A 21,130-nucleotide genomic window follows, 5' to 3' on the forward strand; every position below is an offset into this window, starting at 1 on the left:
TGAGCTTTAAGGCTCCATTGTAGCGTTCTACTAATCCAGCTGATTGGGGGTGATTTGCAGCATGGAACTTCTGCTTTATCCCTAGCCCTTCACATACATTCTTCATCACCTTACCCACAAACTCACTTCCATTATCACACCACACCATTCTTGGCATCCCAAACCTAGGGAAAAATTACTTCACAAGGGCTTTGGCTGTGGATAGGGCAGTGTTATCTTTCAGAGGATAAGCCTCTATCCATTTTGAGAAAGCACAAACAACCACCAGTACATATTTCAGGTTGTTGCATCTTTCCATGTGAATAAAGTCCAGCTGCAAAACTTCAAATGGACATGATGGGGGTGCAAAGTGACCAGCTGGAGTTGGGGTTCCCCTACCAGGGTTGTACTTCAGGCATACTATGCAATTCTTGACCACATTCTCTGCACACTTGGGAATCCCAGCATTCTGCCATACTGGAGCCAACAACTTGCATATACCTTTCGTACTGATATGTGCCATTCCATGTGCCATAGTAACCACTGGAAGCACATATGCGTCAGGCAACAACCATCGCCTATGTTCTGTCAGATCAATCCAACAACCATTCTCATCAAACTTACCCATACTTTCTCTCCACCTGCTTAACTCTTCCTCTGTGGCTTCAGCTTGAAGCGACTTCACACTCTCTATTGTATTCTCACACATTCCCACATCATTAACCCATCTTGCGGGGCCTGCAACATACATTCTAGTCTTCACATTCTGTGCTGTTTCTCTCGCGGTCTCATCAGCAAACGCATTCCCACGTCCAACATCATCTGTGACTTTCCTGTGCGCACTGCATTTCATGATCGCAACTTGCAACGGTAGGGTCAGTGACTCAAGGAGATCATTCACCAACTTGCCATTCTGAATTTTAGCTCCATGCGACGTCAGGAACCCACGTTCCTTCCACAAACGCCCAAAATTATGAGCCACGCCAAAGGCGTACTGGCTATCTGTGTATATATTCACTCTCATTCCTTCAGACAACACACATGCTCTCGTGAGGGCGATTAATTCTGCTGCTTGGGCCGAATTATGTGGCACTCGTGCAGTTTCCACGACCGTGTGCAAAGTCGTGATAGCATATGCAGCAGTCGTGTCACCATTAGGGAGCTTGAAACAGGAGCCATCCACCCATAAAGTGCCATCACACTCAGTCAGGGGAGTATCTTTTAGATCTACTCTCCCTTTCGTCTCTTCTTCTGTTCTGAACAGACAGTCATGTTGCTCAATCTCATCTGAGTCTGCTGGAATTGGCAACAATGTGGCTGGATTCAGCGTATTGCATCTTTTTATGTGTATGTGATTTGCTAACAGTGTAAGTTCATAACCTGATAATCGCGCACTAGTCAAGTGTTGTGTCTTGGTCCTATTTAATAATGTGTCTACAGCGTGTGGAACCATAACGATCAATGTATTGTCCATTACCAAACCAGCATATTGTCGGATAGACATCGCTGCAGCAGCTGTCGCTCTCAGACAGCTTGGCAATGCCCTTGCTACAGGATCTAAGGTTGATGAGAAATATGCGCATGGGCGCGGTCTGTCGCCAAAAGGCTGTGTTAACACTGATAACGCACAACCATCTTTCTCGTGAACATACAATGTAAAAGGCTTACTGTAGTCGGGGGTACCCAACACAGGTGCTGAACATAATGCATTACGCAATTCCACAAAACTTTTCTGGCACTCTTCAGACCATGGGATAGGATTCGGTGTGTCTTTGCATGTTAATGCTACTAAAGGTTTTGCCAACAAAGAAAAACTAGGAATCCAATGCCTACAGTATGAGGTAATGCCCAAGAAAGCACGTACTTCTCTCTGTGTTTTTGGCACACTCAACTGTGCAATGGCTTGAATTCTTTCTGGGGTCAGTTTCCTTCCCTCCTTCGATAAGAGATGACCTAAGTAGGTCACTTCTTGTCGACAATATTGCAGCTTAGAGAGAGACACTTTGTGATGAAAAGCGGATAAATGACGCAACAGTGACAATGTGGCTTCTTTACAGATCTTCTCAGTATCCGCAGCGATCAGTAAATCGTCCACGTACTGAATCAGGATAGCGCCACTAGGTAAAATAAGTGCATCAAGCTGCGCTTTCAAAGCCTGACTGTATATGGATGGACTCTCACAGTAGCCCTGGGGAGCGCGTTTGAAGCGGAAGCTTCGGCCTCCCAGACTAAAACCAAAAATGTCCCTGCTCTCTTCTGCAATTGGGATACTAAAGAAAGCATTCTTTAAATCGATCACTGAAAACCATGCAGCAGAGGCTGGAATCATCGTTAACAAGGCGGTTATATCGGGGACAACCGGAAACTGTGGCACAACAATCTTATTAACCTCTCTGAGATCGATCACAAATCTGTAAACGGGTGGCTGTGAAGGATCCGTTCGTTTTAAGACAGGTAAAATCGGGCTATTGCAAACGTTGCCTCTTGTCTCTTCAATCACACCCTTATTAATCAAGTCGCTGACAATGTCTAACAATGCTTTCTGCCCTTCATTAGAGATCTTGTACTGGGGAATACGTGGCAGTCTGACATTATCCTTTAAAGTCACCACATATGGCGGTATCTCCAAGAGGCCCACATCATTGGGACCAGTAGCCCAAAGGGCATCCGGAAGGGATGACAATTCAGGCGGCATTGTGTTTTTAGACAAGTACATTGGGGAAATCACTTTCTTGCCTAATGTAAGTTGTACTCCTGAAGAAGAACAATACAGCGTAGCGTGCAATCTTTTCAACAAATCTAATCCCAGCAAATTCTCACCACAACCTGTTGTCAGAATCAGGGGTGCTTTCAGCTCGCAAGGTCCAACAGAAAGTGACATGGGACTGGAAATCGGGTTCCTAACTGGGGCGCCAGAAAAACCTACTGAAACATTTATATCGCCAGACAAAGGTGCGCCAGGGAGTTTTGAATGCATGATTGAACTCTTTGCAGCACCAGTGTCTAGCAGAAAAGGCTCCGTTACATTTGCTGTAGTCACCTCAACTTACGGTCCACTCTGATCCACTGGCACTGAAACAACTCCCTCTCTCTGTCTATGGTTGTCCTAGTAATCATTACTGTCTGCATCACCGTCCTCTGCATAATAATCATTATTGTAATACTGGGCCGTATTCCTAATCGCGTTAACTTGCTGATCAAAGCTATTGATGGTACTTTGAGGCGGCAGAGGACGCGCATTCTGGGGAGCACTTCCACGCCCTCTGCCTCTAGGAGCTTGCTGACCACCTCTACCTCTGGCGCCATACACATTACCGTTCCGCTGCATCAATTTAGGGCAACTGTATTTAAAATGACCTTCCTCTTTGCAGTATGAACATTGGTTGGGACCTACAGGGACACGTGGTTGGTAATACCCATTCATTTGCTGGTTGCTCTGAAACTGTTGGGGTTGGTGATAGACACCTTGGGGTTGCCTATAATTATTCTGACCTCCACGTGGCGGATAGGCCTGCTGTAAAAGGACCTTTGTCTTTAGTTCCTTCGTTTTCTTTTCTGTTCTATCTTTCTCGTCTTTATCTCTATTTTCAGAATACTGTGCAGTAGCCAGTATTTGCGCTGAAGAAGAAACAGCCCAAGAACTTTCTGAATCTTTTAACTTTTTACACAGGTCAGGGAGTAAATTCTGCACAAACTTATCCACAAACAACCGTTGGCCACCCTCAGTACTCATATCCTGCCCACTGTGATCAATAAACGTTTCTTCAAACCTAGTAAAGAAGTCTGACACTGTCTCATCTTTCTTCTGCTTGCATGCAGATAACTTGTCCCAATTTACGCGCATCGCAGGCATTATTGTCTTCATATACGTGATGATTCTACCAGGCAGTTCAGCTACTAAAGGTTCTGGTTTCGCGCCACCCGTTTGTCTAGCATCAGCAGCAACAATGTTAGCCCATGTATCCCCTAGTTCTGCATTGTGATCTACATTACGAATTGACCCCCATAGAGGCTGTGGAACAACATTACCAAACAACATGTCTATGTCGGCCAGATTCATAATGCATGACCCTGCCGTCTGTGACAACTCTTTATAATAACCTGCTGGGTTTTTACGGGGATCAGGCAAGGACTGCTTAAGCGCTAACACCTCAGAGCGCTTCCATGGAACATGCACCCAAACACGCTGGAAATGCGCTGCCACAGCGGGGTTACCACCGGCAGCTGCAACCGCTTCCTTCCATACCGGGGGAACTTCTCTCATAGGGTATTGTCGCGCTTTTACCTTTTTCCCCATAAGGACATCTTGTTCAAACAATGATTGTTGGCAATCATCATTCCTGAAGGACAATACAACCGCAACTGCTTTATCTACTCCGCGGTCCACAATTATACCAGTTCCAAAATCGAACCTTACTCTACACAATTCCTGCGGGCTCGGATTTTTACCACTATCCTCCAATTCTTCACAGAGAATTTCGCACATTTTCTCAAACACATATCTCTGTTTCGGGGCATCCCATTGATGGAAAACGTTGACAACTGATTCCACATCATACAGTGAAGGAAAAACAATCCATCTACGCGCCATGTTATCTATTACCTTTTTCTCATCGGGGTTAGGCAATTGGCTACGCAATTGCTTACGCTGTAAACCAGGAGTCGCACCAGATGACTCAAAGAGAGGAGACATTAATGTAGTAACCACATTAGCTAAGCGCTGTCGCGCTGAAGGAGAAGCTGAGGCGAGAACAGGGGGAAAAACAGAGGGAAGAAAAGAGGATGTAGAGACAGGTACTGGAGTGGTGGAAGGAAGAGTGTCAGGGGAGGCAGCTGCTGTATTAGGCAAAGTCGCAGGAAGTGCGGGGGCAGTTGGAAGCACAACTGGCGGTCCTTGAGAGGGCTGCGCTACAGGGATAAGAACCGGCTGCAAAGCAGCTGGCGGTAGCGGCAAGGCTTGCAGTATATGCACTGGAGGTGGCATATTTACAAGCTGGGGAGGCGCCGCGGCAGTTTGAGCATACGGGGGTGGTGAACTCAACAAATGTGACATCAGGGGATCTTTCTCCTTTTCTTCGGACTCATTCTGCTTAGAATGTGGTAAAGCTGGGTAACATTTGTCAATCCCTAACTTGCGCTGCCTATGCAATTGCTCACTCATCTGCTCCTCTTCATTGTCTTTAAATTGTACAGCTGCTTGCATCACTGTCATACCTTTCTCTCTCTTATTCTTTTTCGCTAGCTTAATTTCCTTTTGTTTGGCTTCCTTTCGCCATAAGCGGAAAGAGTCAAACATCGCCGGCCGGGCTTTCTTCTTAAATAATTTAATTTCCAAATTATCTAAAATATCGGTATCAAAACTACCATTTTGGGGCCATTTTAAAACACCGTCTTTCCTGGTGTAGTGGATCCATACTTCGTTATATGCAATGGGGCCTACGCCATGTTTTACATAGAGCTCATAAGTTGGAGTTCCAACCGGAGGAACCGGACATGATTCCTCTAGCTGGAAATCTTTTCCACAACCCAAACAGAATAATCTACCAAATAGTCCAGAACCAGGCATCTTTGCTCACTAGTCTAGATCCAAACGTCAAAGGATTATCGATTACGATATTCTCGTGAATACACGAGTCCTCTGGTTTTGGCGTTTGCAAACTCCAAAGTACCAAATTACCAAATCAAACGATCCCGAAGGATACCAAAAACAAATAGGAGACGCTCCACTTATACTTAACTGAATATTGCTGATCGATGGCGTCACCAGAAGACTCTCTCGATTGTTTCGCTCTCTCAGATTCGTCAAGGGTCCAAAACAGGTCGATTAATCAGGGCAGCAGTCCTTCGTAGCCGTCGGGACGCGGAGAACCTCGCAGAAAAGACTTTCGGACCACGTCGACATGCAGGGGTCGATGAAGTGGCGGCCTTCCTCCGGAATTTCCACACGAAGCTCCTCACGAACCTCTGGCTTGGACTGGTACCGCTGAAATCGTCCCGAGTTGGGCGCCAAACTGAAGTACTGGGTATTTTAGTCCCAGCGGTGCAGGGGCACACACCCTATGACTTCTGGGTTCACCCTGTTCCGGACCTACAGAAACACAGAGTCTTCTGGGTGAAGTCAAAGAATCGTTTATTGGCTGCAGACCAATGACAGGTATCCTAGAAGTACAACAGCGTGTATGTTCTCAGGAGACTGCTGAAAATCATAGGAACGGGCTTCATCTTAAATACCCTTTTCCTTGCCTCAAGCATACATTCCTAGGTTTTATGATACGGCAATATACAAGTGTACATTACAAAGAAAAGGCAGAGTCATGATGACCATCCCACATTCCAGTTCGGCCAGCCCACAATGATTTACACAGTAAGGTTCAGATCCCACATTGGATGTCAATAGACCCCCCAATAAACATGAGCATCTCCTGTTTTGGGAAACAAGTCATAAAGCAGGAACAAGCAGGTGTGGAAGAGATTAGCCGGAGGTTTGTGTAGAATGAAAGGGTTTTATGACGGGTCAAGCCCTGATGCTAATCACATGTGGACGGAGGAAGGGGAGCTCGTGAGACCGGTTTGACCTGGGGCAGCAGAGCCAGCTGCCCAGGTCACAGAGAAGTCAGAGGAGAAGCCCATGTACTGTGAGGCCCGTATTTACTCCATTATAGCCTATGTGAGGGCAATGACAAGATGGCCACTGCTTCCAAAATGGAACCCGCGTAGTGAAGCAGAATAACGTATACACAGTGCATTCATAGCTAGAACGATATATAAAGCACTCGTACATGCCGCATTTACCATTTGCGGTTTGCTAATACCAAGATAGACAGGGGTAGGGCCCCGTCCCCTACGCGGTCCCGAATATTAAAGTACGACAGTCGGGCCATCTGATGCCTTTCCACTTTCTCATCCCGAGCTCAATACAACACCGCTTACGGAGCTGATAAATCATGGTCCTGTGGGAGATTCACAAGAACAGTTTGTGAAAGGAAATAAGCAAGGAGTCTTTTTGTGCAACCAGTGCCTACAGATCCTCCTATGATGTATAGCTGGATTTGTGAGTTAGGTGAAGCATACAGGTTAGAATAATCCCCTGCTTCTGACCTTCTATTTCCTCCTGGCCTTACCTCGGAGGCCAGCTGCACCTTGGCGGATATGTTAAGAAAGGTGGCTGATGTTTTACCTTTGACTCTGCCTTCAGTGGAGAAATCTACAGACACCCTCATTGAAGTTCTTCACCCGGTTCAATCAGGGATTGAGCCAGTGCTACCTTTTTGTGAGGCATTATATGATATTTTACTGGGGGCATGGGCAAGACCTGATACTGGGGCGCCTGTAGGCTGTACTAGTTCCCCACAAGCACCGCCCTGCCCCCGATGATCCTGCTTGCCATTTTCATCAACTGACACACCACAGTTTTGTGGTTCAAGCCGCTACCCACAATGTGGATAGTCTTCCTCATACTCCAGTTGACAAAGATTCCCGAAAGCAAGACTCTTGTGGAAAATGTATGTTCTCTTTCACCAGTGCGCTGCCACGTTCCATTAACACAACTTGCGTCATTGGGTGTTTTTCTCATGCCTTATAGAATTATTTGGTACAGCTATTGCCATTGCTTCAGGAGGCTAATAGGAACAAACTGATTCAATTGATTTCAGATGGGCAACAGGCGGCTAGATTAATCATTTGATGTGGAAAGGACACCACTGATTCGATTGGTTGAACCATGGCTTCTCCTGTGATGTTACGCCGGCAAGCTTGGCTTTGTGCTACTGGTTTTTCTAAGGCAGTCCAGTCAGTTTTAATTGACATGCCGTTTGATGGGGTTCATTTGTTTGGTGCCCATGTAGATGTTGCTTCGTGTCAGTTTAGGGGCAGCTGAGATGATTCAGACACTTAGCCCTGTTCCCTTCTTTCAACTTTGGTTGTAATTTTAGGGGAGATGTTCCTGTACAGAAGTCTCCTCTTGGTTCGTAATTTGGCTCAAAACTGCATTATGATATGCTTTTGCAGTGTAACATCACCAGATGTGGTGTTCCTGCCTTTGCGGGTCTTATATTTTAGGGTATTTGTTGCTGTCAATGACATGTTGTCTTTACATGGGGTGTATCCTTCCTGTAGGTAGGTTTTTCTGTTCTCTCTCCTGAGGAGATCCTCTCTCAAAAGATTTAGTTCTATTGTTTTTCTCATGTGAAATTGATTGCCTGTGTTACCTGCTTGCAGAAGGCTTATTGCCTTTTCTTTTCACTCAGTGTTGGTCTCTGTTGGTGCAGGACCTGACCTGTTATTTGATTGGAATTTCAGTTTCTTTTATCACGGTTTTCTTTTGGTAACTTCTTGCCTTATTTCAGCAAGCTGTATCCCTAGATGGGATGGTATACAGCTTTTACTTCCCTCCTCCTGGGGTGTTTTTTTCTTCGCTCGTTTCAGGGGTGTATTCTTCAATCATTGCAGACTGTGACATATTTATTCTTGATTCCTTTCATTTGTATGGCATCAAGGTATTTTATTCAGGCAGGTTTGCCATGCTCCTCCTGTAGGATGAAGGGCATATCCATATATGTGGATTTTTGGTGTCTTTTACACCTATATTGTTTGTGTTTTATTTTGGTGGTTTTCTTTTAAAAGAACCATCTTTTCTAGTGTTTTCCTTTGACAACACCTTACACTTATCATTTTTAGGGTTAAAATGGTAGGTTGGGAAGTGCTACCACTTACCGGTTTTTGTAGGTGACAGTTTTTCTCTTCTTTCTTTGAGTGATCCTCATCTGATTTACTGATGGGCTAAAGCTTTATTGTCGTTTGATGGAAGATCTCTTTTTGGTCTTTCCGTTCAGTGTTCTGTTATTATATGTTCTGTTATTATGTCCTGTTGTGGAGCTCCAACTCCTTTCTATTTTAGGAGTGCGTATTTCTATTATGTACAGGCAGGTTTTCTGGTGCTACATTTTGGATATAATTCTGTTCTTTGTGAGGGTGCAAATTAAGTATCGATATATTTGCCTGACTGATTAGGAGACATTGAGTATCTTCTTCACTGGTCCTTATATGTATGGGGTCGTATATTGATGTACATATTTATTGCCACTGAATATGCAGATTTGCATATGTGTTTTGTGTATAAGTGGATACACATATTTATGGCAGATATATTTCTGTATAATCGTTACTTTTCTTTTGGGATACAGTGGGTGTTGGATTTTAGATGTGTCTTTTCAAGCTTGCAGCGTATTTATATAGGCTGTTGTTCTTCCTTTCCATCTCTGTGGGGTTACATGCTAGGTGAGCCTCGCAGTTCACTCTGGTGATCATTCTTTTTAGTCAAGTATAGGTCTCGATTTTAGCAGTCCTTGTTCTTATTTTTTGTCTGTCAGACATATCCATAGATACTTCTTTATCCATGTTCCGCAATAACCGTGATCAGAAATCACTTGTCTGTGGGTCTCTCAGACTCATAGCCCTTATATTCTGACAATGATTGTTACACATGAAAAATATGATTATCCCTCTTCAGCTGTGATTAAGAGGGTACTTTAATTATGCCAAATTTTTATGGCAGACACCATTGTTAAAAAAAAAAAATTAATGACTGTGGCGTCTTCCACTCTGTTCATCTTGTTCCTGCTGATTTCCATCTAGATCAGCGGTCCGTTTAGAGTCTCTCATTCTCACTGTCTTGTTCTCGGGAACCTTACATTGGATTGGCGTTTGTTTCACCTTCGGCTTTCCTAACCCATGGTTTCACTTCATCCTTGGGGTCATGTAGTTGTTGGTATGGCTGATGCTTGTGTTTGAATGAAGTTTATTCTCCTTCTCTGGAGTCACATTTTTCTTTGCCTACAGCAGGTTTCTCTTGACTTACCTCTGGTCCTTGCCACGGTTCATATAAATAGTTTTTCCTACATGTGCCTGGTCTCTTTTTAGTTTAGACCGGCTGAGACCTTTTGTAGTACTGGTTCACAGTCCCACCTTCTGGTTGGGTAAAGCTATGGTATTTAATTCAAAAGTTAAAGAATATCCAGCTAGATGTCTCTATCAGATGGAAAAGTTACTTACCTTCTGTAGTGATGTACTTGGAGACATTGTCTAGCCGCAGATTCCTTAATGCCTTGCCCATCCTCCCTCCTCTGTGAACGACCCTCGATGTACGAGTTATTCTCCTTTTAAGTACTGGTTTTATACTCCAGTGTTCACAGTTTTATGTAGTTGTGTGACTCAACAAACTATGTAGTCTTGCCTCATAGTGAAAGGTGTTTTCTTTTGAAAAGCTTGATTATACACCAGTGCATAGGTTTGTATGTGCTTATGCTTCATTGATTCATTTGGTCGTTTCCTTAAAGCCCTTGCCTGGTATTGACATACAGTTCATTGCTACTAATTATAGTTTCAAAGATTTTTGATCTTTTTGAAACACTGTTTCCACAGCCAGTTTCTATAGTGACTCCTCGTTCTGCCGCAGAAGGTTTCGCAGAAGAAACTGAAGTCTGTGCACCAGAGGGGACTTAAATGGCTCTACTAACGTCACAACAGGAGTTTACATCATCCCGGAGCCGTACTATGCTGGCTTGCAGAGGTACTGCTTGAAAATTTCCAGATCCAGTCTGAAGCCTGGGTAGAATTCAAAAGTTGATGAATCTGTGGCTATTGTGTGTCCCTACCAGATGCATCATTACCGAAGGCAAGCAACTTTTCCAATTAGATCGGGCTTGGACACAACTGACTGCCTCAGTTGGGCGATGGCACCATTGGAGCATTTTGATGCCTTGCCTCGATGAGTTCTACGGTCTTCTCCAACGATGTCCAAGCATCCCTGATGGGCTGGCCATTTTATGGCCCTCGCCTCTTTACCGTCAAGGCGGGCTTGGCCCTGAAACGGTTTAAAGAAAGCAAGGCCGCCATGTTCCTTGGGTCCATCATGCCAGCTGATTGAGGACCACCTCTCTATCTTTTAGCAGGAAATGACAGCCCTTTTGGCCAGAGGGCCCCTAGTGAGTGTTCTAGCCTCAGCAGTACGAACTGGGTGTTATTCCCGCTACTTCTTTGTGCCGAAGAAGGACCGAGGCTTTCGTCCTATTTTAGATCTTCACCCTCTCAACACCTTCCTGCAGAAACATTTACTGTTGGTTCACACCTAACTTAATGACAGTAGACTTAACATATATATTGAGCTGTCCTGATCACAGATATGTAGCCAGAACCGTACACCCAGTTAATTTTGTGTTTTGATAGGAAGTAGGTTTTGAAATCGAGCAGGCACCTTATATTTTTAACGCAGCGAAATCTTTCATTGAACATGCCTTCTGCAAATCATTCCACAATTATCTTTTTGTAAAGGAAGTTTGTTCATGAATTCTATGGAAGAAATCACATTTATTTTTGGTGCCTACCATTTGACGCAATGCTACGTTCAAGTCTAGCCAGCATTTCCAATTAAGTATTCATTTTATGAGGTTTCGATCATAATGTGCCAAATCACAGTTGTACAAAGCATCATACAGCTTATATTGTGCCCTTTATTTAAATAAACCTTGTGGGCTAATCATGCTATATTCTTTGTCCCCATCAATTAAGAATATAATACAGATTATAGCATGTTTTCTATGGCCAATGTTTTAATTTCATCCCATGTGGGCTTCTCATTGGAAAGCAAGGGAAAACACATTGAGTGTGATGATTGTTTATTGCTAAATCATAGTTTTTTGCACCATGGAAAATTAATTTGTCCCTTTCTCAGCATATCTCCAGTATATTTAGAAAAAGTAAAGGTTTGCTTTTAGGCTCTAAAATACACTTTCATCATGCCTTCAAGTTTCTCATAATGGAGGTTTTCAGTGCTGCTCAGATATTCGGAAAAATATGGAGAACAGAAGATAATACATTCATTTGCAAAGCATTTATTTTAGCCCATAGACTGTATCTGTTATTCAACACTAGTATGACAGTGTTTATCAAATTGGTCCAATTATGTTAGCATTTTTTTTGTATAAATTGATCAATGAAATAGGCCAGTTACATGAAGACTCCTTTAGATTTTTACTGGCCAGATGTACGAACCTTTTTTGCACACGCAAATGGGAGATCAGCCCGTTTGCGACTGCAAAAAAGGCCAATGGCATGTACAAGCGCTATTTTGCGAGTCACTGACTCGCAAAATAGCATTTGAGACTCTCGCTATTAGGAAGGGGCATCCCTTCCTAATAAAGAGACACACTGCCATGTACTATTGTTTTGCGACCAAATTTGCGGCCGCAACACACTCGCAGTTTACCACCTACTTCAAGTAGGTGGTAAATCACTTGCAAACAAGAAGGGGTCCCCAGGGGATCCCTTCCCCTTTGTGAGTGTGCAAGAAAATATTTTTTAAGAGCAGGCAGTGGTCCAAGGGACCACTGCCTGCCCTTAAAAAATGAAACTGAAATGTTTCATTTTACTTTTTTAAATGCATCCCGTTTTCCTTTAAGGAAAACAGGATGCATTTAAAACCTGGGAGTGATAGCCATTCCCAATGGGATCGCAAATTGTGCTTGCCTCATGGAAATTGACAAGGCATGCAATTTGCGACCCCATTGGAAATCGCTAACAGTGTCTGTGACATTGTTGTACTTTGTATTTTGCGAGTCGCAAATTGCGAGTCGCAAAGCGACACAATTTGCGAGTCGCAAAATGTAAGGGTTGTACATCTAGCCTTAGGTCTCTAGTGAATCTTCAGAGCTCAGGAATATCTACTACAATAACATTGAGTGTCATTTGTATATAAAAAACCCACCTCTCTTTATAGTGCACCACAGTAGGTTACACTGTGCAGAGAGGTTGGGGAAACCCTTACTGGCTTACAGAGGCAAAAGTAGATGATACTAACGCTCTATTTTGTGGTAGTGTGGGAGAGCAGTTAGGCTTTTCAGAGGGTAGTGCTAAGCATTTGTTGTACACACTCAATGAATGGAGTTGAGACCAAATTAGCAAAATAATACTTCTTTTTACGTTTATATTTAGGCCAAGAACTTCGGATACAAGGTAAATACTTTTTGCAATATGAGAAAATCACAGTAAATGCAATATATTCTGTGTGCACAATTACGCACAATACATTTCCTATGGAAGGAAAAAGGCAATTGTTTAAAGAAATGCAGTACAGTTATTATTGTGGTTACTCTTTTGGGAATTTGAAGGGTTTGGGGCCAAGGTCCAAAGTGCCAATGTCAAGTTCTCTGTAGCTTCCTGAATTTCTTGGAAAACAAGGAACAAAGAGACTTTGGAGCTTGTGCACTACAAAGAAAAGGAGCAACCTGTAAAAGAAAATCAAAGGGGATTTGCAGGCAAGTCCAAGGACTCTCAAGGGCGAGTAGGGGTTGCTAGGACTCCGGGGCCATGGGATCAAAGCTGGAATAAAGATTTCCCACGGCCGGGCAGCAGTGAGGCACAGTGCACAAAGAAGCACCTCACGGTCAGGGCCAGGCACCTTGGAGTGATTCTGAAGCTGCTGGGCCACTACCGAGGAGGGTCTCCAGAGTCCTGATGTCCCTCGTTGGGTGCTGGCTTGCTGTAGTGTTGGAGTCTGCCTGGACTCAGGTTTGTAGGTTTTTGTAGCAAGGGGTCCGGTACCTCGGGTATTCGTGCCTTTCAGCTCCAGTGGGTCCTGGAGCCTCAAGACCTGGAGCAGAGGCTGAGCTGATGCTCTAGAGCAGGTGTACCTCTCGCTGGTACTCAGAGACGTTGGTCAGGCTGGGGAGCTGGTCTTCGCTGGGCCAGGCTTTGCTGTTTTTGGCTCTGTGGCTGAAGGGAGATAGTACCTATATCTCAAGGGAGTTCTTTGGTGATTCACAAAGTGCTGCTGATCCTCTGGGGTTTGTGGAGACCACACAGTGACGCAATCTAGGAAAGTTCCTCTTTTTGCATGTTACCTCCCACTTTTTGCCCGATTGTGATTCACTTTGACTGAGTGTGCACTGGGTCCCTGCCAATCAGATTCCCAGTGCCTGTGTTCTTTCCCGAAAACTTTACCTTTGTTTCTACAATTGGCACACCTCTGGCCCACATGTAAACCCCCTGTTGAAGGTACCAGTGCTACCAAGGGCCTTTTGACCAGAGAGGGTCTCTAAAGGCTGTGGCATGAATTGTGACAGCCTCTGAGACCCCTTACCTAACACATATACACAGCCATTGCAGACTGTGTGTCTTGGTGCAGGCAAAACACAAGAGTCAACATGCACACATCTCTGTGTGCCATGCCTACCAAGCAATGGCTGTGGCATAGGTACGTCACCCCTCTAGCAGGCCTCACAGCCCTAAGGCAGGGTGCACTATGCAACAGGTGAGCATGAGCAATATGCCCCTACAGTGTCTGAGTCCATTCTCAGACATTGTAAGTGCAGTGAAGCTATATTGAGTACATGGGCTGGAAGTTTGTCAGTACGAACTCCACAGCTCCATGATGGCTTTACTAAATGCTAAAAAGGTTGGTATCAAACTTCTCAGCATAAAAAATACACACTGATGACAGTGTTGGATTTATTACAAAATGCACTCAGAAGGAATCTCTAAGATGCCCCCGGAAAATGACCAGCTCTCTAATGTGCAGCTGACTGGTCTACACCAGCCTGCCATACTCAGACATTGTTTCTAACCCCCTGAGGTGGGAGCCCTTGTGCTCTTGTGGGTCAGAAACAAAGACTGCTTGGGGTGGAGGTGCTTCTCACCTAGCCCCAAGCAGGAACAGCACAAAGGCTTCCTGCCCTTTGTTATGCTAGCCAGGGCCTCTCTAGCTAGTGGAGATGACTGCCCTCCTGACGAAGCCCCACGTTTGGCGGCGAGGTCGGCAGGAAAATTAGTAAGCAAGAGAGATGTGTCTTCTCTCAGCCAGGAGCACCCTTAAGGTGCCCTGGACCGAGGTGACCCCGTCCTTAGAAAATCCTCCATCTTGAATGTAAGGATTATGACCAATCAGGTTAGGGAATGCCCCCTCCCCAAAGGGAGGAGACATACAAAGGATGTAGTCACCCTAAAAGTAAGTAGCCCATTGGCTACTACCTGCCAGTGCTAGTAACACCTCTAAATTCAGTATTTAGGGGCACCCCTGAAGCTTGATCCTCAGACTCCTGCAACATACAAAGTAGAAGGACGAAAGAAGATGCCTTGCAGCAAAGCCTGAAGATGACTACTGATTTGACCCCAGCCCTACCGGCCTGTCTCCCACTTTAAAGACTCTACCAAGAAGACACCTGTCCTGTGGCCAGCAACTTCCAGAACATGAGGAAGACAGCCTGCTCATCAACAAAGAACAGATCTCCCGAGGACAACGGCCCTGTCCACAAGAAACCAACTTTAAGGACTCCGGATTCAGCTGGAACCGTGACTTCTGCCCACTCTGCACCCAGTGCCCACTGACTGAGTCTGAGTGGATCACCTGTCCTGTGACGTCTCCTCAACCATCCAGACCTCGACTCCATTAGTGGCTGACCTGGATTCAACAAAGCAGCCTGCAGCCTCACCTTGAAGGGTCCCGCCCACTTCGACCGGCTATGGCAAGGAAATTCCAACACCTACGGGCACCCCTGCATCCTCAGACCCCCGACTCTGGGGATCCCAGCCAATGGTGCCCAGGCATCCACCAGCACCTCTACTTACCTGCCTAGCTGTTGGTCACCTTCGCCCAGTCTCCTGGTCAGAGCCTGCAGCCTGTTTGTGAGACCGAGATTCTCCTTTACTTGCATTTGGTGCCCGATGCTGAATTGCACTGTGCACCTCGCCGCCCCAATGCCACAGGTGGTGTAAGTTTGGTGCTCCCTTGTGGCCCCCCTGTGCTTTGCTTGCTTTAACTCCTAGGGTATGTCCACCAAAACAGCGGGTATCTGCATGCAACCAGCGCCTCTTGTGAGTGCCCCCAGTCTCCATGGACCTACATTGGGCCCACTGTCCTCTGCACCCGGCACCCCCGTGCCGCTGGAGGTGCAGTACCTACCTTGATCTGACCCTTGCCCAGTGTTGGTCAAAACCCCCGAAGACTGGTTGTGTAAGCTGAGTACTTGCAGGTAAATGTCCTTCACTGTTTCCCTCCCAAAGGATTGCACTGCATATCTTCTGATCTGCACGAAGTGTCTTTCTTTTACATTTGCTAAGTTTTGCTATTGTTGATTGACACCACAAAAGTATTTAACTATTGCCTTTGCAACACAAATCCTATTGTACCTGAAAAGTATTGCTATTTTAAAATCGGTACTTTCCTGCAACTGAGTTACTCTTGGTCTCGAAATAGAAGTAACAAAGTAATATTTTTATGCACAACAATTGGTCTTGGATTCAGTTTTTGAGTGTGTAATCATTTCTTGCCTGAGTGTGAACCGCAAATGCTTAACACAGCCCTCTGATAAGCCTGACTACTCAACCACACTACTACAAAATAGAGTAAGTTATTATCTACTTTAGCCTTAATTAAGCCTCCAGGGATCCACTGGACTCTGTCCACACTATACCTTACTCTAAATAACAGAGCCAGATTCCTACACGAGATGAGCTGAAGGATGGCGATTGTTGAGTTCTATGGTAGCAGGGAGGAGTTTGCGCTCAAAGTTCACCACGAGGTCTGCAGTTCTCAGTCCAACTGTTTCTTTGTTCGTCTTCTTCTTTTGTCTATGGAATCTAAGTTCACGGTCTTGGGATGCCACCTAAATACTGAATATCTTCTATCAGGAGAAGCTGGGGTTGCGTTTCAAAGGCGGCAAGGCCTTTGAAGCTTCCCGCCACATATGGCTTTTCGTGACCTTGGGAAGTTGTGAACACCTTCCCAGGACATGCTTTGTTCTCTATCTCTGAGTGTGCTGGTGCTCACACCATGAGGTCAGAACTCTGTCTTCACCAAAGAATGCAGTTTGCGATGGTAGGGTGCATGGACTTGGTGAGAGGACCCTAGGTTGGCACAAAAGGTACTGCTACCTTTGGGGTCCCTCTTCAGAGCCAATGCCCTAGATACCAGGGGTACCATTTTCTCGAGACCTACATAGGGAGTTCTGAAGTTGTGACCAATTGGGAAGCAAAAGGTACAGTTTAGGGAAAGCGCTTCTGGCACAAGGGCCTTGCTTGGCAGGGACCCTGTGAACTTCCAGTTGAAATCACACAATTTTCCAGGCAAAAAATGTGGGCTAACCATGTCCAAAAGAAGCACTTTCCTACAGCGTGTAACTATTCCCAACAGCAACTTCATTGGACTGAAGTCGAAATAGTCATTTGTTTCAGTTGTGCACTGTGCTAGAAATGATTTTGGCAGGCATTGAGAGTTGTTTTTACACTTTTGTATTTTCATTGATATTAATGTATTTTAAATACTTTTGCAGTCAGCATTTTTCAATCAATACTATTGCAGTAAATTCAAATTCAAATTCTTTATTCGATATTTAAAAAATATCATAAAAGTACAGAAATACATTAAAAAAAAAACACATCATTCAATTCATTTCAATTACAATGGCTACACAGAATTCATTTATCATCAATTCATTCAAAATTGACCCCTAGTATTCCTAAGTCTTATTGCGACTTTAATAAAATTTATAGTGCAAGCCAGTGTTAATGGGTTCTCTGACCTTTGTAAGTATAAAAGAGCAACCTTAGCATGTCTAAACTTCATTTGTTTAAAAATCCTTAGTAAAAATCTGCATCTGGGTACCGAGTAAAAAAGGCATAATAAGACAAAATGAAGGGTATCCTGCGGAGACCTATTGTCGCAGCCGCAGTTACCATTCTGTTCAACTGTAACAGTAAAACCAGGTGGATCAGCCAACAGGTGGTGTAAGAGGTTGAGCCTAAATCGAGTAATTAAAAACCTATCCTGTGCGTTGTACATAAGGGCGAGATACGGTTCCATGCCTTCTACTGTCTTTACCATACTGTAGGCACGAACTGTGGGCTTGCTTTCTTCAAGAGCCGCTCTACATGCAGTCTCTTTTGCGTAAAAGATTCTTTTGATTCTAAGTTTATCCTCGGGGATTATTGTTGTTGGATTATAAAAAAGGTCCCTACAACCCAATCCCTCCAGAGCAGTCCTTACATAATTCAGCCACGGAATGCACATTCCCTTATCTCTGTCCAAGCAGTCTCTAATTATTTGTCTGCTCAAACCTGCCTCTGTATTGGTCCAGATTCTTAGCCAGGCCCTAAGGGGTCTGATCTTAATCAGATCTTCCATATATACCCTTCCCAGTTCAGCGTGGCTATTGTGGGCCGATGTACTTTGAGAAGTTTGGAGGATCTTTCTCAGAAATGTATTCTCCTCGATCTGTATTTGCTGGGTACATACAAAACCCCAGACTTCTGCCCCATACATTACTTTGGGGCAACAGATTGAGCCATATAAATGCATAACCTGTTCTGGGTACCACCTGCCCAACCTACGCCCATAATTCATTATGTCCCCTGTGGATGCCACTAGATTTGAGCTCCGCTCTTCAGTTAAAAGTTTAAAATACTATTGCAGTAGATACTTGTGAAGTCAACATATTCATATACAGTATCTCAGCTGACTGCAATCTATGGCAGAATAGGCTTATGTGGAAATAAAATATTAGCACGCTTTTGTCCTCTGTATACAACATTAAATGTCACACTGTGAGGCCTTTGGATGCACATTGAAAAGTTCAACTCTGGAAACGTTTGTCCCATCTGCATGCCTTTATGATTATACCACCTTATACTACCATCAGTCTCCTCGCAAATCTATGTTCCTATGTAACCATGATGGATATAATATATTTTCAGTATGTGTATAGCACAAACCTTTCTAAGAAGCAACAGAGCACTGAGCAAAATATGATGAAAATACTACTAAAATATGTACCTCTATGTATGTTTGTAGGTCGATTTTAGCCGAACTTCGATGTGCATGCGTGTTCCAGTCAAGTGTGAAATTAGACGGAACTTCCTATCTGGTATCCAGATTGAGTTCAAGCAGTCGCCGCACCAAAGAAGCTTACGGGCCCAGTTGTATTGGCTTCAGGTGATTATATGTTCGTATTTATAGTTGTAATGAATACTGGTTTGCAAAGTGGCTATACTGCAAACTGTATTTCTTATTATTCTGCAACACATCATGCATTTCCAAATGTATACAAGAATGATATTATAAGTAGTTTTATTTAATGTATTAATGCTTCAAATGGGTCCTTCCAAAGAGGGACCATATTTCTTCACACATTAGAACACACTAAGAAGTAGAGTTAGCCAATTGCTATTGTGTTTGTTGCAAAACAGTTAAACCATCATAAAAGGGTCCCTTGAGACTGTCTCTCAGTTCCTCTTGACCAACACCTCAATAAATCATTTTTCTCATGTGTCCAAAGTTTTGCTATATGATAAAACAGTAATTCAAACAAATTGTGACATTAATAGACAATTTATTTTCAGTTATTAATATAACTCAGGAATTCATAGGCCGATATGCAAAATCTGCGATCCCCACCTCATGCAACTGAATACTACTTGATGTGTATGTGACTCACTTGGAACTAGGAATATCAGACAGTTAAGCCTGTCCCTTGAGCCGCCAGGGTAGTTGGGGATGGTATATTAACAATGCAGTATGCCAACAATCCAGTGCTATTAAACTGATCACTTACAGGCCTAAAATGTTTTCCCGATGCCCTGACCTAACAAAGTATATTACTGTAGTCATCTTCAGAATAAATTGACTAAAGAATGAGAATTTGCATTTAAATGACCAAATGTTTAATGTTCTACCCTCATACATCTACCTAGGCACCCTGCTGCAAAAAAGGCGCAGCTGTCTAACACACCCGGACTCTCTAAAACCCGAAGTAGTTTTACGCATTTTCGCTTTACATAAAAGTGCACATAAGGTATTAAGCTCATTGATCAATTCAAAGAAAAACCTCTAGCACATCAGGAGGGTTTGGTAGGTATCCTCTGTTTTAAACACTCCTGATGTTCCCTTAGAACTGCTACTCTGTAACTCTAGATCCTGGAATCTGAGCTTCGAGTCTGCAATTACACGAACGGAGGCACAAATGTTGAGAGTTTACTGTGATGGTACCCTGAATTCAGAGGCACCAGTTACAGATCTCACATTTCAGCTCCCAGCATTTATGTAAAAAGATGTAAACCCTACTGTCTGCTAAGGGCAAGAGCCTCAACCTCATCGTGATTGAACAGTTGGTCAGATGGTGAACACATTTTATAAACTCAAGGCGTAGAAACAAATCTATACACAATCAATTTTAAGTAAAAACACAACTAGAGAATTGAGATGACAAGCTTGATACAAGTCTAGCTTGTGATGGCAGTTAAACAGCAGATCTCTGACATTGAGTATGTTTAAGATCCACAGCAGATTTCTACTCGGAAATGCAAGATGATCAAAGGCAGTCCAATTTATGTTTCATCCGGGTTCTTGAGCAAGAAGAGAATGTGATTACGGTAATTGAGCAACTACTTAAGGAACACATTTACCCAATTCAGTGATTGTTTGGCAATCATGTGGGCTCAAAGCATTCCTGTGTGCCAAAATTCACATTCAAAGTTCCCGCTTACTAAAATTGTCAGTTGTGCAGATTATAGAGTGAGCGAGAATCCTTTTCTAGAGCTTTCTCTCGTAAAAACTTCAGGAGCACAACAGATTTGACTTTAAGATTATTTCAATATGACATGATTCTTCTCAGAAACTAAAGAGGTTTAGACCGTTTACTCCCCAATTTCAAGCTCTCAGTAGCATGGCCTATTTGTTTCAGCAATCCAAATTGAACTTACCTGAGTATCGTAAATTGCAGATATGTTGTGTTTTGACATCTACACAGTTCCTGTTGCAAGAATTAAGCTTGAAAGTAAAAAAAAAAAAAAAGATGATAAACATGTCTTTGTTCAACAGATACCAATGGTGCATAGCAAAGTACCCTTATCTGTGTGGGGCTCAGAGGGATCCCCTGAAGCAGAGATGGCAGAAGGTGACAGGGGGGATACGTAGGCACTTCCGTTGGGGCGCATGGAATGTAGATATAAAAGTGCAGTTTAAAAGGTTGGGGAGCTTATGGGTGTGTGTATTTTGCACTTTAGAATGACACAAGGCACATTACGTACTTTATTCTAGAACCAAATGTGAAATGTTCTTTCTTAGCTGGCTATCTAACTCTTCTGTATATACTGTATTTAGTATTTA

At 43.8% G+C, this 21,130-nt stretch overlaps 1 protein-coding gene across 1 annotated transcript in view; it reads left to right on the forward strand.

Moving 5' to 3' along the window:
• The window catches only part of VPS13C (vacuolar protein sorting 13 homolog C), a 2,873,871-nt gene that overhangs the window by 2,155,574 nt on the left and 697,167 nt on the right, over positions 1-21,130 (forward strand). The window contains exon 67 of the mRNA XM_085648297.1: positions 18,818-18,958. Within this exon, the coding sequence (XP_085504423.1) occupies positions 18,818-18,958 (141 nt within the window). The remainder of the gene's footprint in view (positions 1-18,817; positions 18,959-21,130) is intronic.

The sequence above is a fragment of the Triturus cristatus genome, chromosome 3_2, assembly GCF_964204655.1.
Source record: "Triturus cristatus chromosome 3_2, aTriCri1.1, whole genome shotgun sequence".
NCBI classification, from domain to species: Eukaryota; Metazoa; Chordata; class Amphibia; order Caudata; family Salamandridae; genus Triturus; species Triturus cristatus.